The following is a 23,026-nucleotide window of genomic DNA, read 5'->3' on the forward strand; positions in this document are numbered from 1 at the left end:
GGGGAAGGGGGCAGGGGAAGGGGGAAGGGGAAGGGGAGGGGGAAGGAAGAAGAAAAGAGGAGGCTCTGAATCCGGGCAATGACTCTTGAGAATGACACTGCTCATTCTCCCTGACAGAGCAAGACTTCATCTCAAAAAAAAAAAAAAAAAAAAAATCGTATGTTGAACTCCTGACTCCTGGCATCTCAAAATGTGAGCTTATCAAGAAATAGAGTCATTGCAGATGTAATTAGTTAAATTAAGATGAGGTCATGCTGAAATAGGGTGAACCCCTAATCCAATATAACAGTTGTCCTTTTTTTTTTTTTCCACTCTGTTGCCCAGGCTGGGGTGCAGTGGTGTGATCTCAGCTCACTGCAGCCTCTACCTCCCGGGTTCAAGCAATTCTTCTGCCTCAGCCTCCAGAGTAGCTGGGATTACAGGCATGCACCACCACATACGGCAAATTTTTGTATTTTTAGTGGAGACAGGGTTTCACCATGTTGGCCAGGGTGGTCTCAAACTCCTGGCCACAAGTGATCTCTCCGCCTTGGCCTCCTAAAGTGCTGGGATTACAGGTGCGAGCCACCATGCCTGGCCGTCCTTATTGAAAAAAGGGAAATCTAGAGACAAACACAGATACACACACGTAGGAAGAACACCACATGGACATGAAGGCAGAGATGGGGTGATGCTTCCAAAAGCCAACAAACCCTAAACATGGCCAGAAAACCACCAGAAGCTAAGAAAGAAGCATGGGACACATTCTCCCTCAGCCTCAGAAGAAACCGACCCTGCCGGTCCCTTGATCTAGGATTTCTGGTCTCCAGGACCGTGAGACAACCATTTCCCATTGTTTAACCCACTCAGTTCATGGCACCTTGTTACAGAACCCCAGGAAACTAACACACCACCTATTTTGCATATTGTTTTGCAATCCTTTGCCACATGCATGTATGTTTTACACTATTATGGCCATAGTAGCATAGGTCATAAGTGCTCCCCATGCTTCTAGGTAATCCTAACAATTTTTGAAGCAGGAAAAATGTGCTCACACTCATTAGTAGTCATAGAAATGCAAATTAGATGACCAGGAGATTCCATGCGTATCACATTGGGGAAAATTGAGAAGTTTCACTAAGTATTGGTGAAGATATGAAGCAACCAGGGCATTCATATGCTGCTGGTGTGAGTATAAATTGGAGCAATTGTTCTGGAAGCAGTTCGGCTCTGTACCATTGAATTGAGGACACACACTCCCTTGCAGGTCCACTGCTAGGTGTATATCTAACAGAATTGCGTGCTTATTTGCACCACGAGGTATGTATAAGAATGTTCATCGCATTTTTTTGTAATAGACAAAATTAAGAATCAGCCAAATACCCATTTGGGTACAATGAGGAATAAATGGTGTTACATCCAAACAATGGAGAAGCATTTGTCAATGAAAGTGAGCTCACTAGGCCAGGCGCGGTGGTTCACGCCTGTAATCCCAGCACTTTGGGAGGCCGAGGCGGGCGGATCACGAGGTCAAGAGAACGAGACCATCCTGGCTAACATGGTGAAACCCCATCTCTACTAAAAATACAAAAAAACTAGCCAGGCGAGGTGGCGGGTGCCTGTAGTCCCAGCTACTTGGGAGGCTAAGGCAGGAGAATGGCGTGAACCCGGGAGGCGGAGCTTGCAGTTAGTCGAGATCGCGCCACTGCACTCCAGCCTGGGCGACAGAGCGACACTCCACCTCAAAAAAAAAAAAAAAAAAAGAAAAGAAAAAAAGAAAATGAGCTCGCTAAAACTACACACGAGCACTAGGAGGAATCTTCCAAATTTTATAATGTTGAATGACAAACAAATGAATAAGACATGAAATGCTACATAAGCAGTGTCTATTCATAAGTAAAAAAAAATTGAATTGTTCAGGCCAAGTGTGGTGACACATACCTGTAGTCCTAGCAACTCGGGATGCTGAGGGAGGAGGATCACTTGAGGCTGGGAGTTCAAGGTTGTGGTGAGTTAGAATTGCACAACTGCACTCCAGCCTGGGTGACAGAAGGCGACCCTATCTAAAAAAAAAAAAAAAAAAAAAAGTGTTCAAAAGCAGTTCTTGCAATTTACTCTTAAAAGAATCAGCAATGGGCCGGGTGCAGTGGCTCATGCCTATAATCCCAGCACTTTGGGAGGCCAATGTGGACAGATCACAAGGTCAGGAAATCGAGACCATACTGGCCAACATGGTGAAACCCCATCTCCACTAAAAATACAAAAATTAGCTGAGTGTGATGGTGCGCACCTGTAATCCTAGCTACTCGGGAGGCTGGGGCAGGAGAATTGCTTGAACCTGAGAGGCAGAGATTGCAGTGAGCCGAGATGGCGCCACACACTCCAGCCTGGTGACAGAGCAAGACTCTGCGCCCTCCCCTCAAAAAAAGAATCAGCAATGAAGAGTATGAGATAGATACAAAAGTACGTAGGTAGGTAGGTAGATAGATAGATAGATAGATAGATAGATAGATAGATAGATAGATAGATAGATACCTCAATAATACAAACGTGGCAGAGTGTTAGCGAAGAGTGAATCTAGTTGAAGGACATATACCAGTTCATTGTACGATTTCATGGGTCTCAATTTTTTTTATAGTTTCAACCTTTATTTTAGATTTAGGAGGTACAAGTGCAGGTTTGGCGTATGGATGCCATCACTCAGGGAGTTAGCATAATACTCAATAGGTAGTTTTTCAACCTATGCCCCCCCTCCCTCCCTGCTTTAGTAGTCCCCAGGGTCTACTGTTCCCATCTTTATGTCCATGTGTACCCAATGTTTAGGTCCCACTTTTAGGTAAGAACATGTGGTATTTGGTTTTCTGTTCCTGCATTAATTTGCTTAGGATAATGGTTTCCAGCTCCATGTACGTTGCTGCAAAGGACATAATTTCATTCTTTTTCATGGCTGCATAGTATTCCATGATGTATATGTACCACATTTAAACAAGTGGCACGCACCTGTAGTCCCAGCTACTCAGGAGGCTGAGACAGGAGAATCGCTTGAACCTGGGAAGCGGAGGTTGCAGTGAGCCAAGATCGCACCATTGTACTCCAGCCTGGGTGACAGAGCGAGACTCCATCACGAAAAAAAAAAAAAAATACAATCCACTGTTGGGCACCTAGGCTGATTCCATGTCTTTGCTATTGTGAATAGTGCTGTAATAAACATACAAGTGTATGTGTCTATCTAGTAGAACAAAATATTTTCTTTTGGGTAGATACCCAGTAATGGGATTGCTGGGTCAAATGGTAGCTCTGTTTTAAGTTCTTTGAGAAATCTCCAAACTGCTTTCCACAGTGGCTGGACCAATCTACATTCCCACCAGCAGTGATCCCTTTTCTCTGCAGTTTTACCAGTATCTGTTATTATTTTTTTTTTTTTACTTTTTAGTAACAGCCATTCTAATGGGTGTGAGATGGTATCTTACTGTGGTTCTGACTTGCATTTCTCTGATGATTAATAAAGAGGAACATTTTTTCATTTGTTTGTTGGCTGCTTCCCTATTCAATAAATGTTCCTGGGAACAGAAGAAAGAAAGAGGAAAAAAGAGAAAGACAGAAAGACGAAAGAGAGAAAGAAAGAAAGAGAGAGAGAAAGGGAAAGAAAGAGAAAGAGAGAGGGAGGGAGGGAGGAAAGGACGGAGGGAAGGAAGGAAGAAGGAAGGAAGGAAAGGGAAAGGAAGGAAGGAAGGCGATGGAGGGAGAGAGGGAGGGGAGAGGGAGGGAGGGGAGGCGTAGGCAGGGAGGGAAGGGATATGGAAGGAAGGAAGGAAGGAAGGATAGGAAGGGCAAAAACAAAAAGAGGGGAGGGGAAGGGGATCACGCCACTGCACTCCAACCTGAAGACAGAGTGAGACTCCATCTAAAAAAAAAAAAATGCTATTTTATATTTTATTTTTTGAGACAGTCTCACTCTGTAGTCCAGGCTGGAGTACAATGGTGCGATCTTGGCTCACTGCAACCTCCACCACCCAGGTTCAAGTGATTCTCCTGCCTCAGCCTCCCAAGTAGCTGAGACTACAGGTGCCCGCCACCACGCCCGGCTACATGTTTTTATTTTTATTAGAGACGGCATTTCACCCATGTTGGCCAGGCTGGCCTCGAACTCATGGCCTCAAATGATCCACCTGCCTCGGCTTCCCAAAGTGCTGGGGTTACAGGTGTGAGCTACCACGTCTGGCCTAAAAATGCTGTTTTAAACACTGGGAAGCACAGGAAAAGATTCTCAACATTATTGGTCATTAGAGAGGGGAGGGGAGGGTATGGAAGGGTACGGGAGGGGAGGGAAGGGAAGGGGAAATGTTTACTGAATTATGTCGAGGCTCTCTTCAAGCAGGTGTCTTAGATGGGTCACCAGAAGCAGATTAAGATAAAGAGCCTGGTGTTGGGCCTATTTTAAGTGTGGGTCTTAATCGGAGATTAAAGTGTGAGCAGTGCACTGGGGTCCTCTAGAGGACAGTGTAGGAAATGCACTGAGTTATTCCAGGAAAAGGGCTGGGGGGCAGGGGGTTGAAGGATTAATCTGCCAGTTCCCATCAGTCCTTGGTTAAGAACCAATCTATGAGAGGTTAATTTCCCAACACTTCTGGGCTTGTCTGAAAGGCAGAGTGAGATCCCGCTACAGGAAGCCCTGCAGCAAAGAGTCCTTGGCAGTTGGAAGGACAGTAAATATTGCAACAGCAATATGCAAAGAGTTACAGGCAGAGCTCTAACATAATCTACTGTGATTGAATAAACAGCACAAGAACAGACAGGACAAAACAGATCTCTGCCTTATGGAGCTTGCAGCTCGATGAAGAAGACAAACCATAAAGGATTGCATACCCTATCTGCTTTCAATAAACTAGGAAACAAACACGATCTCAGAGCAATAAAATGCTACGACAAAAAGGGATCATGGGATAAAAATTATCTGGCATGGGGGGCGATTTAGATAGAGGAGGAAGAACCTGGATGAGAAGGTGCCATTTCAGCCAATCCCGGAATCAGATGAGACTCAGGTCACTAAAGAGCTGGGAGAAAAGCATTCCAAGCACAGGGAACCGCAAATCCAAAGACTCTGGGACAAGAACAGACTGAGTCTATTAGGGAAGCAGAATTGAGCCCAGGGTGGCCAAGTGCAGCGAGGGAGGGAGAGCAGCTGGGAAGGAGGTTTGAGGGATCTGCAGGGATCAGTGGCGCCGAGTGCCTTACGCTATGAAAAGAAATAAATGTTTGTGGCAGGATCTTATTGGGAGACATTAACTGGGGTTTCCTTCATTCCCCACCCCCTTGGACTTCCAGGTGCCCTCATCGCTCTCAGAAAAAAAAAAAAAAAAAAAAAAAAGTGCTTGCTATATGCACAGCAGAGAGGGCAGGCAGAGCTCATTCAAAGAGCACACATGTTAGAATCCTTGGCCAGGCGCAGTGGCTCTCTGCTGTAATCCCAGGACTTCAGGACCCCAAGGCAGGCAGATCATGAGGTCAGAAGTTCAAGACCAGCCTGACCAATATGGCGAAACCTCGTCTCTACTAAAAATACAAAAATCAGTCAGGCGTAGTGGTGTGTGCCTGTAATCCCAGCTACTCTGGAGGCTGAGGCAGGAGAATCGCTTGAACCCGGGAGGTGGAGGTTGCAGTGAGCCAAGATTGCACCACTGCACTCCAGCCTGGGTGACAAAGTGAGACTCCATCTCAAAAAATTTAAAAAAAAATTTTTTAAAATAGATTCTTGCCAGACTGGTGCGGTGTCTTATGCCTGTAATCCCAACACTTTGGGATGCTAAGGCAGGCAGATCACTTGAGGCCAGGAGGTCGAGACCAGCCTGGCCAACATAGTGAAACCCCACCTCTATTGAAAATACACAAATCAGCCACACGTGGTGGTGTGCACCTGTAATCTCAGCTACTCGGGAGGCTGAGGCAGGAGACTCGTTTGAACCTGGGAGGCGGAGGTCGCAGTGAACCGAGGTCGCACCACTGCACTCTAGCCTGGGGGACAGAGTGAGACTCTGTCTTAAAAAAAAAAAAATACTTGCCATTGAATTCCAGGAGACACAAATAACAGTGTCAAAAGACCTGCTTTTGCTCTGCAAGAGCCAGGTTTTCTGAGGCAGGAAGTAATAATGGCCACATTTATAGTGCATTTTCTATGAAGTGGCACAGCTCTGAGCCCCTTATATTTAGTCCCTGGGATGAGTCTGATGTAGGTGTTGTCTCCATTATACGGTTGGGAAACTGAAGCACAGAGAAGGGAATTAACTTTTCCAAGTCACACAGCAGAGCTGAGGCTTGTGTCCAAGCAGTCCGGCTCCAGATCCCATGCCTTTGGTTGGTGTTTGCATCCAGTGATCTGGCTTTGAATCTCGAGAGCCAAAAAGGATGACCTTGACCCTGACCCCACCCCAAAATGGGCCAGGGAGGCCTGTGCTGGGTGGGAATGGAGGAGGAACTTAGAAGTGAAAGGATGGGGATGCGCCTTCCCCCCGGACATTCTTATGAGAGCACCTGGCACACAGTTGGGAGGGAGGGGGGCTCAGGTAGCATCTGTTGGCCAGGCTGCCTGGGCAGCATCAGGGACCCAGAAGAGAAAGGGATGGGGCTCCCTGAAGGTAAGGGAAGGGGTTCACAGAGGGAACCAACTGGCAGGGTGTTCCACTGCTATTTAGTGGAACATTGGCAAGGAAGGGAACGAAGAATTCCAAAGAACCAGCCAGGGTCCAAGCTGCACCCCTCTTTCCCTATGTTCTGGGCTGGCCAAGGGCCTTGGTCCTGCAGGCCGAGATGAAGGGATCTGCCTCTATGGATTCATCTCTCTGACTCAGAGCCTCAGTATTGCCCCTTAAATCCATCCTAAAACTTGGTCCCTCTCCTGCTCAAACACCTCCCATAGCTCCCTATTGCCCACACGATAAAGTCCATAGCTGGGCTCTGAACCTGCGATCCACATGGTCAGCAAGAGAGGCAGTCAGGGTCTTGGCCTCAGAGACACTGTGCCGCTTCCACCCACCCACACCCTGGATCCTTGCAGTCCCCAAGCAGCCCCTGCTGGCTTTAGATGAGACTCAGGCAGAGGTGACAAACATTTTATTCCTGGGAATCTGCAAGGTTGGGTGGGTGGGGTTAGGGTGGATCCCTGCAGGCCTCAGCTCAGTGGCTCCACCAGCAGCTAAAGTCGGTCCTCCCCGCGCATGATCAGCTCTGCCTTTCTGCCGGGCTCCATGAAGTCCTGCAAGAAGCGGAAGCCCAGCAGCGTGAGCACCAGGACCACCTTCATCTCGGCCATGGCGAACACCTGCCTGATACAGATCCTGCGGGCAGATGAGAGGACTCTGACTGTGCCCAAGACCCGCATCCTGGCCCCATCCTGGCACCATCCCCCAAACCAGGCACAGCTCTGAGAGGATTACTGGCTGCAAAAGAGAAAAGCAGTGTTATAAAATGAAATAAATATACATTAGATACATAGCCTAAGTTATGTCACATTCGTTTCTCTTTGCCTTTAGAGTTCATATTTAAATCTTTTATTCCAAAATGATGAATATTCCCATAAAAAATAAAAGCAAAAGTAAGAAATAGAAGTTATCCACAATCCATGTCAAAATAATCACTGGAAATATTCTCTCACATGTCCAGGTTTTTTTATTTATATGTAATCTTTTTATCTGGGAAATGTTTATTAATATCTAAATGTATTACATTTACATGCAATATTTTTGTTTAAAAGTGCTATTTTAGTCCTGGTGTGGTGGCTCACGCCTGTAATCCCAGCACTTTGGGAGGCTGAGGCAGGTGGATCATGAGGTCAAGAGATGGAGACCATCCTGGTCAACATGGTGAAACCCTGACTCTACTAAAAATACAAAAATTAGCTGGGTGGGGTGGCGCACGCCTGTAGTCCCAGCTACTCGGAAGGCTGAGGCAGGAGAATCGCTTGCACCCGGGAAGCGGAGGTTGCAGTGAGCTGAGATCACGCCAGTGTACTCCAGCCTGGCGACAGAGCAAGACTCCATCTAAAACAAAAAGTGTTATTTTATATTTTATTTTATTGTTTGAGACAGTCTCACTCTGTTGTCCAGGCTAGAGTGCAGTGACACAATCTTGGCTCACTGCAACCTCCACCACCCAGGTTCAAGTGATTCTCCTGCCTCAGCCTCCCAAGCAGCTGAGACTACAGGCATGCACCACCACGCCCAGCTACATGTTTTGAATTTTAATAGAGACGGGGTTTCACCATGTTGGCCAAGCTGGTCTCAAACTCGTGGCCTCAAGTGATCCACCTGCCTCAGCTTCCCAAAGTGCTGGGATTACAGGTGTGAGCCACTGCATTCAGCCTAAAAATGCTGTTTTAAACACTGGGAAGCACAGGAAAAGATGCTCAACATTTTTGGTTATTAGAGAGAAGCAGATCAAAACCACAATGCGATGCCTCTTCACAGCCCCTAGGATGGCTGGAATCTAAACATGGGAAAATAGCAAACATCAGCTAGTATGAAAGTGAGGCTAAGAGAAGAACTGTTTTAAGACTGAGGAAATGTAGCATTATATGTATTCCAACAGGAATGATCAAATGGAGTGCAGAATACATGGTCAATAAACAAAACTCAATTATATTTCTGCATCCCACGTATTTACACTGTTACATATAAGAACTCTTTGATCGGGCACAGTGGCTCACACCTGTAATCCCAGCACTCTGGGAAGCCGAGGCTGGCAGATCACTTGAGCCCAGGAGTTCAAGACCAGCCTGGCCAACATGATGAAACCCTGTCTCTACTAAAAACACAAAAATTAGCTGGGCATGGTGGCATGCTCCTATAATCCCAGCTACTCTGGAGGCTGAGGCATGGGAATTGCTTGAACCTGGGAGGCGGAGGTTGCAGTGAGCTGAGATTGCACCACTGCACTCCAGCCTGGGTGACAGAGTGAGAATCTGTCTAAAAAAGAAAAAAAAAAAAACCTCTTTGCCTAACTCCCATGTCCCAGGGCTATAGCAATATTTCAACCCTTGGGACATAGGGATTAGGCAAATAGTTCTTATATATAATGGTGTAAAAGTAATCATAAAAATCAAACTTGATAAAGGGTACTTCATAAACATTAAAACTTTTTGCTCTGTAAAAGAAACTTCAGGGCTGGGCTCAGTGGCTCACACCTGTAATCCCAGCACTTTGGGAGACCGAGGCAAGTGTGTTAGATAGGAGTTCTAAATTTCTTTTCAAAGAATCAATATGCCAGGATGTTCAACTCTTTGCCTTCTACTTTTAAACTTAACTTCCTTATAAAGCAACCTTTTCGGATTACCTGCTCCACCCTTACTCATTCCAATTACCTACTCCACCGTGACTCATTCCGATTACCTGCTCTGTCATAACCATCTTTCCCGCCAAACCACTCATCCCACCACTCTCTTTAAGTTAGCCAATCGGAATTAGTTTAGCCTGTGCAGTCTAACCCCAGCCAATAGGGGGACAACGCAGCAGCAGGGGCCACGTGCATTAGGGATAAGAACCCCCTCCCCTCCCTTGTCCAGGTGTAAGCTCACTATTGCTCCATCTGTAAGGGTGCACCCTTCTATAGAGGTACCTTTCCTTGATGAGAATTAAAAAGAAAATTTTATATTTGAGTGCTATTTCTTTTGTGGCACTGAAACTTTACTTATAACAGGTGGATCACCTGAGGTCAGGAGTTCGAGACCAACCTGGTCAATGAGGTGAAACCCCATCTCTACTAAGAATACAAAAATTAGCTGGGTGTGACGGCAGGTGCCTGTAGTCCTAAGGCTGAGACAGGAGGATTGCTTGAACCCAGGAAGCGGAGGCTGCAGTGAGCCAAGATGGTGCCACTGCACTCCAGTTGGGGTGACAGAGCGAGATTCGGTCTCAAAAAGAAAAAAAAAGAAACTTCAGATAATGAAAAGGCCAGCTGCAGACTAGGGGAAAATACTTGCAAATCACACATCTGACAAAAGACTTGTCTGCAAAATATAATCTGTAAAGAACTCTCAAAATCCAACAATAAGAAAGCAAACCACCCAAGAAAAATTAATGGACAAAAGATTAGAACAGACACTTTACCAAAGAAAATACAGGAGTGGGCCAGTAGGCAAATGAAAAGATGGAGAAATGCAGATTAAAAGCTCTGTGACCTGCAATCCCAGCACTTTGGGAGGCTGAGACGGGCAGATCATGAGGTCAGGAGATCGAGACCATCCTGGCTAACATGGTGAAACCCCATCTCTACTAAAAAACACAAAAAAACTAGCCAGGCGAGGTGGCGGGCGCCTGTAGTCCCAGCTGCTCGGGAGGCCAAGGTAGGAGAATGGTGTGAACCTGGGAGGCAGAGCTTGCAGTGAGCCAAGATTTGGCCACTGCACTCCAGTCTGGGCAACAGAGCGAGACTCCGTCTCAAAAAAAAAAAAAAAAAAAATACCCACAAGGAAGACTGAAAAATAAAAAACTGACACCATCACATTCCGGTGAATATTTGGAGGAACTAGAATTCTCATACTGATACAGGAACTAGAAAGAAATTATTTTGGCAGATAGTGAGGGTAAGAGGAAGGTTTCCTTTTCATAAAAGCAGCCCCAAGTCATTTCTTTTCTAACAAAAGCAGCCTGAAAATCAAGCTGCAAGCATAGATTAGCAAGCTGGAAGCTTGCATGGGTAAATGCCGGCAACTGTGCCAACAGAAAAGGGATACCTGGAAGCCACGTGTATTCAACATGGAGGTTCCCTCTTCCCTATTCTTTGTTGCCATGTGTGCAGTGAAAAAGCAGGCAACATGGCACCAGCCAGATAGAGACCCTATGTGCATAATAAAAGATTAGGGTGGGATGGCCAGCTTCTTCCCACACTATGCAAACAGCACAGCTGGTCTGATCAATCTTTCATGCCCTATGTAAAGCAGGCACTACCTCCTCAAGCTTGTCTATAAAACCCTGTGCATTTCACCACAAAACCAGAAGACCCACTCAGGAGCCCCTCTTTCTCTGAAGGAGAGAGAGCTTTTCTCTTTTCTCTCGCCTATTAAACCTCTACTTTTTTTTTTTTTTTTTGAGACAGAATTTTGCTCTTGTTGCCCAGGCTAGAGTGCAATGGCGCGATCTCAGTTCACTGCAACATGTGCCTCCTGGGTTCAAGCGATTCTCCTGCCTCAGCCTCCCAAGTAGGTGGGACTACAGGTGTGCACCACCACACCTGGCTAATTTTTTCGTATTTTTAGTGGAAGCAGTGTTTCACTATGTTGGTCAGGCTAGTCTCAAACTCCTGACCTCAGGTAATCCACCTGCCCCAGCCTCCCAAAGTGCTGGATTACAGGCGTAAGCCACTGTGCCCAGCCTAAACCTCAACTCTCAAACTTACTTCTTGTGTGTCTGTGTCCTTGATTTCCTTGATGTGAGATGATGAACCTTGGGTATTTACCCCAGACAATGATGCCACTTCAATACATTCCTGATAGGGATTAAAAATGGCACGTACCTTTTGGAAACAGTTTGATAATTTCTCATCATGGTAAACATACACTGATAATATGACTCAGTCATCCCATTCTAACAGCAATGGGAACTTAGTTTCCCCCAAGAACAAGTATGCAAATATCCATAGAAGTTTTATTCATAATATCCGAAAACCAGAAACAATCCACTTGTCCTTTAGCCAACGAAAAAAGAGTGTCCCATCCACGTCCGGAAATTCTACCCGGCCATAAGAGGAAACAGGGTCTCGATACAGACAACATGGGAGACTCTCAGATGCTTCACACTAAGCGAGAGCAGCGAGACTCCAAGACCCCCTATGGTGTAACCCCATTCACACAACAGGAAGAAAGCAGTTCTATAGAAAGACAGAAGACAGCAGTGGTTTTCAGGGGTCAGGGGTGGAAGGAGGTTTTTGACTACCAAGGGTGGCTATGGGAGTGGTACTTACATGACTCTAGCCATTTGTCAAAACTCTGAACTATCTCATGCCTGTAATCCCAGCACTTTGGGAGGCTGAGGCGGGCAGATAACCTGAGGTCAGGAGTTTGAGACCAGCCTGGTCAACACAGTGAAACCCTGTCTCTGCTAAAGATACAAAAATTAGCCAGCTGTGGGGGCACACGCCTGTAATCCCAGCTGCTCGGGAGGCTGAGGCAGGAGAACTGCTTGAACCCAGGAGGTGGAGGTTGCAGTCAGCCGAGGTCGCACCACTGCACTCCAGCCTGGGTGACAGAGTGAGACTGTCTCAAAAAACAAACTGAACTATGCACCAAAGAGAACAAATTCTGAAAATTTAATGTGATTTTAAAATGAGTCATGAAAATATAGGAGTGGCAAGTAAGCACACTCATTGTAATGTAGGCATACTAATACGTAATTAGGGTGACTAATTATATATAGTTTGGCTAAATATACTATGAAAGGATGCACAAGATATGAAAGTATTTATCTTTATACACATGAAGAAACTGGGCAGATGAAGGGCATAGGTAGCACCATCACTTCTCACTGGGCATTTTATTTTTTACATGAATGAATGTATTTCTGGTCAACAATATTATATTTAAAACCTTGGGGCTGGGTGCAGTGGCTCACGCCTGTAACCCCAGCACTTTGGGAGGCCGGGGAGGGTGGATCATCTGAGGTCAGGAGTTCAAGACCAGCCTGGCCAACATGGCGAAACCCCATCTCTACTAAAAACACAAAAAATTAGCTGGGCGTGGTAGTGCATGCCTGTAATTTCAGCTACTCAGGAGGCTGAGGCAGGAGAATTGCTGGAACCCAGGAGGCAGAGGTTTCAGTGAGCCAAGATGGTGCCACTGCACTCCAGGCTTGGCGACATAGTGAGACTCCATCTAAAAAAAAAAAAAAAAAAAAAAATGGGACCGGGAGGAATGGCTCACACCTTTAATGCCAACACTTTGGCCAGGAGTTGGAGGTTGCAGTGAGCTATGGTTGTGCCACTGCACTCCATCCTGAGAGACTGAGGGAGACTCTGTCTCAAAAAGACAAAATGAATTAACAACAACAAAAAAAGAAACAAAGAGCAAAACAAAGCAAATGTACGCACCACCTGTCAGAGAGTCTTTTCTACTCAGTCTGGAGTCTGTAGGGGTTCCCAGGTGATCTGATGTGCCTAGAGCTGAGACCCGCTTTGAAAAATCATGTCCTCGATACGATAAGGCATGACCTCTGATGCCAGACTGCTCAGATTCACCCCCAACTCCACCCTTCAGTGGTTGACCTTGAACAAGTGAGTTCATCTACAATCTGTAAGATCAGTGTGAGGATGAAATCAGCATTTACCTGAGGGAGCTGAAAAGTCACCTTCTCCCTTCTCAGTGATCTACTTCTGTTAATATGACCAAAACATTCAGTGTCTGTGGAATTTCCAAACCATGCCAGTTCTATGAAAGGTGTCTAACCACACCTGTATCTTACATGAATATTTGTGCATCTATTGCTATGAAAATGTGATCTCTACCCCAAACATTACTTGATGAAGAATAACTCAATTTGTTACTAACAGTCAATGTGTGTGAAGATAATTCTTACAACGTGAGACAAAACACTTTTATTTTCTAACAATGTCTTTTTTTTAAATCAAGACTGATTTGAACACTTAACACACACATTTTGAAGACCACAAAATGTTTCCTAAGATGATTTAACGTCATGGAAAGATGCTCACAGCATATTACTATATGAACAATCGCACAGAAAAAAAATATATGTGTAAGATAAAATAGCATTTTTTTATTGAGGTAGAATTCACCTACCACAAAATTCACCAATTCAAAGTGTCCAATTCAACAGCATTTAGTGCACTCACAATGCCGTGCTTACCTTCGTCTACTATCTAGGTCCGGAACATTTTCACCATCCCAAGGAGAAACCCATCCTGATTAGCAGTCGTCCTCAGTCCCACCTTCCCACAGCTGCTGAAAGCCACCAATCTGCTATACAATCTCTTCAGATTGGACCTGTTCTGAAATTCATATAAAAGGACCCACACACTGTATGACCTTTTGCATGTGATGTTCTTTGATTCAGTATCATGTATTCAAGGTTCAATCCACAGTGTAGTAGGGGATCACTGCTTCATTCCTTTTTATGGCGTGTAATATTCCATTGTATGGATGACCACATTTTGTTTTATCCTTTCCTCTGTAATCATACACCTTGGGGTTTGTTTTCATTCGTTTGGCCACTGTGAATAGGGCTGCATTGAACATTCATGCACAAGCGTCTTTTGTTTGACACCTGTCTCAATTATTTTGAGTTAGTATCTAGGATGGAATACAGGACTGTGGAAATAGGGTCATAGGGCAAATTCTATGCTTCACTTTTGATAAATCAGGGGTCGAGTAAGTATCTGTTGAACTCAGTTCAGGGGCTCCACCCGCAGCCAAAGTCCGCCCTCTGCGCGCAGGACCAGCTCCGGCTTCCTGCGGGGCTCGGTGTGGTCCAGCAGGACGCGGAAGCGCAGCAGCGTGAGCGCCAGGACCACCTTCATCTCGGCCATCGCGAACGTCTGCCCAATGCAGTTCCTGCGGGAGGGGGTTGGGAACTCTGACTGCAACCAAGAACCCCATCCTGGCCCCATCAAGCCGGGAACCTGGCCTGGGACAGCCAACCCCACCTAGAGTAGCTTGAGAATAGAGAAGTGGGTATCCGTGCCTGGATCCCCATGTAGGCTTGCATATCCTGCAAACCTAGCCCAGCTCCAGCCCCCACCCTAGACCAAGGTGGGGTGGGAGCGGGCTCTGAGCACACCACAGACCCTTCTAGGACCAACCCAACCCTACTCTATGGACCTCTTCCCATAAACTCCAGAGGAGGTGAGGGAAGGAGAGCTGGAACTCGGACCATCTACAATGTCCCCCTTCTCCCCACTGTCATGCCCAGACCCCTGCACCCATCAACTGGGACCCATCTTAGACACAGGCCGCCCTTACCTGGGCCCTGCCGAGAAGGGAATAAAAGCCAGAGGTGACCTCTCCTTGATGTTCTCTGGGTCAAAGCGAAAGGGATCGTAGACCTGGAGGTGAGACCAAGAATCATTGTTGGGTGGGGTCTCCCAGGTCCACCAGCCTTGGAGAAACAGACAGTTGTGTGTGTCTTGGAGGGAGGTGATGTTGGATTCTCCTGATCAAAACCCTGCCCCCTCCTCTAGGAGCCTTGGAATGGACAAAAACAGAGTGAGGGAGGGGGGCCCCGCACCTCAGGGTCTGGCCACACAGTTGGGTTGTGATGGATTCCAAAAACACTGAGGAGGCAGGTAATGCCTGTGGGAGAGAAGAGGGCAGTCAGAAGAAGACCTCCTTCCCTGAGGGGGCCCTCTTCCTACCCAGGAGGCTCCTTCTCGTGAGACTGTGAGCACCTTTGGGGATGACCCGGCCGTCTGGGAGCACAATGTCCTGGGTGACATGGCGGGAGATGACCGGGACTGGGGGATGCAGCCGCAGGCTCTCCTTAATGCACATGGTCAGGAAGGGCAGCTGGGCCAAGTCGTCCCTAAGGAAACACCCAGCCCCAGTCATTATCAAGGGAGCAAAGACACAACTATCAACTTCTCTGTTTGCAAGTAAGACCTTTTCTCCCTGTAACAAAATAAACTTTTAAAAAGAATTGTTACAAAGTTGCAGTAATAAAAACAGTGTGGCACTGTGGCAAAAACAAGAAAACAGACCCATGGAGAAGAACAGAGAGCTCAGAGAAAGACGTAAGTGAAAACTTCACGTTTGATAAAGAGAGCCCCTGTCCAAAACAAAATCCTGGGAAACTGATGGATTTTACGGTTGTGAAAGAAAAATGTGGACCAATTTAACTGCACGGAAGTTGAATATGCTCAAGGTAGTAGTTTTTGCAAATAAAGGATATTAATCAAAAGTACCCTTCAAAAGTTAAAAGGCAATATTTTGCAACGCAAGACAGAAAAAAAAAATCAATTTTGGCCAGGTGTGGTGGCTCATGGCTGTAATCCCAGCACTCTGGGAGGCTATGGCGGGCAGATCACAAGGTCAGGAGATCGAGACCATCCTGGCTAACATGGTGAAACCCCATCTCTACTAAAAATACAAAAACTTAGCGGGGAGAGGTGGTGCACACCTGTAATCCCAGCTACTCCAGAGGCTGAGGCAGGAGAATCGCTTGAACCCGGGAGGTGGAGGTTGCAGTGAGCTGAGATCGCACCACTGCACTCCAACCTGGGCAACAGAGACTCCATCTCAAAAAAAAAAAAATCAATTTTAATACACATTCTTAAAAGTAAATATTTTGAAGAATCCAAAGAAAAGAGCAAAAAAGTAAAGGAACAACTTCCACGAAAAGAAAACGTCCAAGAGATGTTTAACCTCACTCTTATTTAAAACAACGTCCATCAAAAGAAGAAAGGTGAAGATTGGCATAGATTTTAACATTTAATAATACTTTAGTAGTATTGGTAAAGTTATGGGAAAGCTTGTGCCATCAAACTCAGCTAATAGGAAAGGATTTGCAATGATAATTAAAATTGTACAATGCAAATGTTCTTTGATTCAGCAATTGCACTTGAGGGAATTTGTCCTGCAGACATGCTTATACATGTAAGAAATGGTCACTGTGCACACATGCTGACTGCCTCATGCCCACTTTTAGCAAAAGGTTAGGAACAAGCCACATATACATTGATGGGAAGATGTTTAGATAAATAGCCACACAAGGGAATACTATACAGCTACCCAAAAGGGGGAAATAGGGATCACTAGTCTCATCACATACTATAAACTAGAAGGTAAATCAGTACTGACAATCTGGAAGGCAAACTGGAAATATCTACGATCATTGAAAATGTTTATGTGTATTCAACATAGGAATGAGATGAATAAATAAGGAATAAAATATTTAGCACTCAGAAAAATATAGCATTAAGACACACTGTCTAGTGAAAAAAAGTAACAAACATATACATATGTGCGTGTAAAAAGAGCAAAAAGTATTGAATATATATTTATGGAAATGAATGATTCAGAGGTAGATGAAAGATTGATAGATAATGATAGACAGATAATAGATAGACGACAGATATAGAGAGATAGATAATAGATACATACATAGATGATAGAAACAGAGACCCATAGATGATAGATAGATAATAGGTAGATAGATACATAGGTAGATGATAGATAATAGAGATAGATAGATAATACAGATAGATAGATGATAGACAGATAATAGAGATAGATAGGTGATAGATAGATAGATAGATAGATAGATGAGATAGAGAGATGATAGATAGCTAGATAGATAATAGAGATAGATAGAAGATAGATAGATAGATAGATAGATAGATAGATAGATAGATAGATAGATAGATAATGGAGATAGATAGATGAGATAGAGAGATGATAGATAGATAGATAGATAGATAGATAGATAGATAGATAGATAGATAATAGAGATAGATAGGTGATAGATAATAGAGATAGATAGATAGATAGATAGATAGATAGATAGATAGATAGATAGATGAGATAGAGAGATGATAGATAGCTAGATAGATAATAGAGATAGGTGATAGATAGATAGATAGATAGATAGATAGATAGATAGATGAGATAGAGAGATGATAGATAGCTAGATAGATAATAGAGATAGATAGGTGATAGAGAGATAATAGAGATAGATAGGTGATAGATAGATAGATAGATAGATGGATAGATAGATAGATAACAAATCTACAGCTCTGGAGACACCTTTGCAGAATGAGAAAGGATTAGGTGGGGTGGCAGGATTGTCAAGGAAAACCCTAGTCTTATCTGTAATATATCATTTGGTGCAAGAAGAACTTGTCCTTATCATTGGTTTTGTAATTTAATGCTCATTTTCTATGCGTTGTGTATATACAATGGAATACCATTCAGCCTTAAAAAAAAAATTAAAAAACTTATCTCATTTGCCACAACATGGAAGAACCTGGAGGAACTTATGCTAAGTGAAGTAAGCCAGGTGCAGAAACACAAACACACATGATCTTACTTGTCCAGGGACCTGAAATAGTCAAGCTCATAGAAATAGGAGTGGAGGCCGGGCGCAGTGGCTCATGCCTGTAATCCCAGCACTTTGGGAGGCCGAGGGGAGCAGATCACAAGGTCAGGAGTTCAAGACCAGCCTGGCCAATATGGTGAAACCCCATCTCTAATAAAAATACAAAAAAAATTAGCTGGGCGTGGTGGCAGGAGCCTGTAATCCCAGTTACTCAGGAGGCTGAGGCAGGAGAATCGCTTGAATCTGGGAGGCAGAGGTGGCAGTGAGTTGAGATCATGCCACTGCACTCCAGCCTGGGTGACAGAGCAAGACTTCGTCTCAAAAACAAACCAAAGAAAAAAAAGAAATAGAAGTAGAATGATGGTTACTAGAGGCCAGGGCTGAGGGAGGGACAGAGAAGGATGAGATGTTGGTCACAGGATAGAAGCTTCAGTTACACAAGAGGAATAAGTTTTTGAGATCTGCTGCACAGCCTGGTGATTTAGTGAACAATGTATTCATTGAAATTGCTAAGAGAGTACATTTCAAATGTTCTCAACACAAAAATGATAAATACATGAAGTGTTGGATTTGTTCATCACCTTGATTTAATAATTTCAGGTTGTACACCTACATCATAACATCACATTGTACCTCTAATATATATAGTTAAAATTTATCAATGAAAGAACAATTTTAAAACAAACTCATTTTGAAAACTCATATTTTGAGAGAAATATAAAATCTCAGAGATGAAGTGCAGAACTGCGTCTATTTTATAGTTTTATTTACAAAGAAAACACAGTACATGTTCATGTAAACAAAATCACAGTGGCAGTTCATATAAACGTGGGCATCGGGATAGCCATTTTCTGGAAGAATACACAGAAAACTGACCGTAGTCACTGCTAAGGTGGAGCTTAATAAGGAAGCTCATTTTTATCATAATTTTTTTGGACCCTTTCTTTTAACCACATGCACAATTTTTGCTTGAAATCTGGGTTTTATACTCCAAGACGTGGGTCTGGGCAAAGATTTTCTGCGTAAGACCTCAAAAGCACAGGCAATAGACAAATGAGATTACAACAAGGTAAAATCTTCTGCACAGCAAAGGAAACAATCAACAAAGTGAAGAATTAACCCACAGAATGGCAGAACATATTTGCAAATTACCCACCTGACAAGTGATTAGTAACCAGAATATATTATATAAGGAGCTCAAACAATTCAATAGGAAAAAAAAAACCATCAAATCATCTTATTTAACAATGGTCAAAAGATCTGAATAGACATTTCTTAAAAGAAGACATACAAATGGCCAATAGGTAGATGGAAAAATGCTCAATGTCACTAATCGTCAGAGAAATGCAAATCAAAACCACAATGAGATATTGTCTCATCCCAGTTAAAATGGCTTTTATCAAAAAGACAGGCAACGATAGATGCTGGTGAGGACATGGAGAAAGGGGAGCTCTCACACACTGTGGGTGGGAATATAAATTAGTGTAGCCACTGCAGACAACAGCACAGAGGTTCCTCGAGAAACTAAAACTAGAACTACCGTATAACCCAGAAATTCCACTACTGAAAGGAAAGACAAGAAATTTCTATCCCAAAGAAAGAAAATAAATCTGTTGAAGAGATACCTATACTTCCGTGTTTATTGCAGCACTATTCACAACAGCCAAAATATGGATTCAACCTAAGTGCCCATCAACTGAATGGATAAAGAAAATGTGGTGGCCGGGTGCGGTGGCTCACGCCTGTAATCCCAGCACTTTGGGAGGCTGAGGTGGGCAGATCATGAGGTCAGGAGTTCGAGACCAGCCTGGCCAATATGGTGAAACCCCATCCCTATTAAAAATACAAAAATTAGCCAGGCATGGTTGGTGCACACCTGTAGTCCCAACTACTTGGGAGGCTGAGGCAGAAGAATAGCTTGAACCCGGGAGGCAGAGGTTGCAGTGAGCCAAGATCGTGCCACTGCACTCCAGCCTGGGCGACAGAGTGAGACTCTGTCTCAAAGAAAGAAAGAAAGAAAGAAAGAAAGAAAGAAAGAAAGAAAGAAAGAAAGAAAGAAAGAAAGAAAGAAAGAAAGAAAGAAAGAGAGGGAGGGAGGGAAGAAGGAAAGGGAGAAAGAGAGAGAGGAAGGGAGGGAGGGAGGGAGGGGAGGGAAGGAGGGAGGAAGGGAGGAAGGAAAGGGAGAAAGAGAGAGAGGAAGGAAAGGAGGGAGGGAGGAAGGCAGGAAGGAAGGCAGGAAGGAGGAAGAAGGAAGAAGGAGGAAGGAAGGAAGGAAGAAGGAAGGACGGAAGAAAGGAAATGTGGCGTGTATACACAATGGAATACTATGCCACCATTAAGAAGACTGGAATTTTGTCATTTGCGGCAACATGGATGGAACTGGAGGTCACTGTGGTAAGTAAATAAACCAAGCACAGAAAGACACATATCACATATTCTCACTCACATGTGGGAACTGAAAAAGTGGATCTCATGAAGATAGAAGGTAGATTGGTAGAAGGGAGGGAGGGGTGAGGAGTTGATTAACGGGCACAAATGAGAGGTTTGGTAGGAGAAATAAAACCCAGCACTCGATAGATCAGTGGGCTCACTATAGTTTACGATATGTACTGTACATACCAAAATAGTTAGCTTATGATAGTTACGTTTCTAGCATAAAGAAAAGACAAATATTTCAGGCGACAGATATCCCAGGTACACTGATTTGATCTTTGCCAATTATATGAATGTATCAGATTATCACGTGCATTTCAAATCTATGTGCATCTACTATGCAGCAACAAAAAATTGTTTGTTAAAATGCAGAAAAGTATTGGTTTTAAAAGCGGAAAATGTTTCTCCTCCTCACAGGACTGCTGTGCTGAGCAAAGGCATGGACAGGAGGACACTGAATCCAAGACAACCGTCCATTCCAATGCTTCCTCTCCTTCCTCCAGCCCCTGGCCTGGCTTGGACCTCAGAATGTCCCCACTGTGCCCTCATTCTACAGCTAGTCCTCTCCAGAATGCCCTCCACACTAGCCCTAGAAAGATCTTCCTGGTACCCAGATGTGACCTGTCCCTCCCCTGCTCAAACACTTCCCATGGCTCCCTATTGCCCTTGGGCTTAAACTGAAGCCATTAACATCTTCGCCAAGGTTTCCACAGCCAGCCCCAGTTTTATCATCTCACCATGACCAAGTTTCTCCCTCTCTCTCCCCTTCTCCTTCTCCTTTCTGCCCCCTACCCTGCTCTCTCTCTCTCTCTCTCTCTCTCTCTCTCTCTCTCTCTCTCTCTCTCCCCTCTCTCTTCCTCCAGTGAAGATCCCAGGCAGTCTTCTTGACCTAGAGCACTGCTTCCCAACTGTACCCAATTATCTACTAATCATTATTCAGATCATTATTCAGGCTCTCAACTGAGACACTTTCTATACTCCCCAGTCCTGCTTCTCTTCCCGTAAACCCCATCCTTGCCCACGTAGGCTGGGAGTGTCCTGCCCAGGGACAGTTCCCCCACCAGGCTGGGAGCATCTGGAAAACAGATCTCTGGGCTGGGTCCTTCCCAGGTCTCCAGAGCACAGAAAGATGCTGTGCACAGATGTGGGGGTGGGAATGTAGTGTGGGAGCGTTTGCTGAATGAGGATAGAAGGATGAACGATGCAGGTGTTCAAGACAAGAATGGATGACTTTTACCCCCAGGTCTCCCTTATAAATCCCTGGACTGGACTGGAGAGTAGGAATTAGGGAACAGAAGAGCAAACATTCAACAAGTGAAGATGTTTGAAAAAAATTATATTTCTGGGAGAAAAGGAAGAGAGTGGAGGGGAAGTTCATTTGCTGAACATGTGCTAAGTGGCATTATCTGTCCTCACATATCATCACCAGTTCTCTCAGAAGCCCAGGTCTTTCTGTTCTAAGGGCCGGTAACCTTTCCCCAGACAGTCAGGCTGCGTATTAAGTCCTGCCTATGGTCCTCTGCTCCTATTCCCTCTAAGCAATAGTGGCAGAATCAACAAAAACAATTTTTCCTTCCCTCTCCACCTGGGGAGCAGAGCCAATGAGAGGGTCTCAGGAACAGGGCACCAGCACCTGCACTCACCATTCAATCTCTTTAGGCTCACGGTCCTTCAGAAGCTCTTGCACCTCCTGCCGGCAGCGCGCCTGGTATTCCGGGTGCTTTGCAAGGTGGTACAGGACCCAGGAGAGACCACTGGCCGTGGTGTCATGGCCTGAGAGGCAGCAAGGCAGGCTTGGGTTTCTGGGCTGCTTCAGCATCCGAGGGTGGACAGCAACCATACATTGAGGACTTCAGGGAGGATGCGGGAAGGGGGACAGGAAGGCTGGGGGGTTTGGACCAACAGGTCCAACCACCCTGTTTGTGGAATGGAGAGATCCCAGTCCCCACTGTAGTCCCACACGGCACCCTCACCCTCAAACATAAAGGTGTCAGCTTCTGCTCTTATGTCCTCATCAGACAACTCCTTCCCGTCTTCATCCTGGAGAGAAGGCAATAACCCCAAACCCCGCCCCCAACAAAAAGTCACACTAGCTCTGAGGGCTCTTGAGTCTAATCTGAGACAATCTCTGAAGATTTATCCTTTTTCCAGAAATCCAAATCCATCTTGCACTCCTAGATCCCTCTTGGTCACCACGGCCAGAGCCCCCACCTCATGACCTTCCTCTCTGGCTTCCTTGCCTCCTCTTGGTCCCTATTGGGAAGACTCAATGAACATTTTAGTGAAAAGTTTCTGAGAAAAAGTTACTGGCAACCTGAGTTACAGGAGAATTAAATGGCAATTTCCCTCGGAAATTAGAGATTAAGTGTTGCTCCAAAGATATTGGCCCACATTCTAGAGTGATACATCTAGAGAATCTTATCTCCCTGGAGACATTTGGGTTGTAAGCCTACGGACTATGGCATCTCACTGAAGAGGATCTGTTTATGCTCCAGAGCAAAAAACACACACTGTCTCACAAAGCTAGAAAGCATTCTCACTCAGTCTCTCTCTCTCTCTCTCTCTCTCTCTCTCTCTCTCTCTCT

General features: G+C 44.9%; 1 protein-coding gene across 2 annotated transcripts in view; it reads right to left on the reverse strand.

The window, feature by feature from the left end:
- Positions 1-13,573: 13,573 nt before the first annotated feature.
- Positions 13,574-23,026, reverse strand: part of CYP4F2 (cytochrome P450 family 4 subfamily F member 2) — a 19,434-nt gene continuing 9,981 nt past the window's right edge. The window contains exons 8-13 of one of the 2 annotated variants that reach the window (XM_017893720.1): positions 22,415-22,481; positions 22,085-22,214; positions 15,364-15,497; positions 15,204-15,268; positions 14,939-15,021; positions 13,574-14,530 (exon numbers count right to left, since the gene is read on the reverse strand). In XM_017893720.1, coding sequence (XP_017749209.1) covers positions 14,365-14,530; positions 14,939-15,021; positions 15,204-15,268; positions 15,364-15,497; positions 22,085-22,214; positions 22,415-22,481 — 645 coding nt within the window. In that variant the 3' untranslated portion in view covers positions 13,574-14,364. The remainder of the gene's footprint in view (positions 14,531-14,938; positions 15,022-15,203; positions 15,269-15,363; positions 15,498-22,084; positions 22,215-22,414; positions 22,482-23,026) is intronic. The other variant, XM_017893721.1, reaches the window with a different exon arrangement.

This window comes from Rhinopithecus bieti, unplaced genomic scaffold (assembly GCF_001698545.2).
Source record: "Rhinopithecus bieti isolate Rb0 unplaced genomic scaffold, ASM169854v2 scaffold_23826, whole genome shotgun sequence".
NCBI classification, from domain to species: domain Eukaryota; kingdom Metazoa; phylum Chordata; class Mammalia; order Primates; family Cercopithecidae; genus Rhinopithecus; species Rhinopithecus bieti.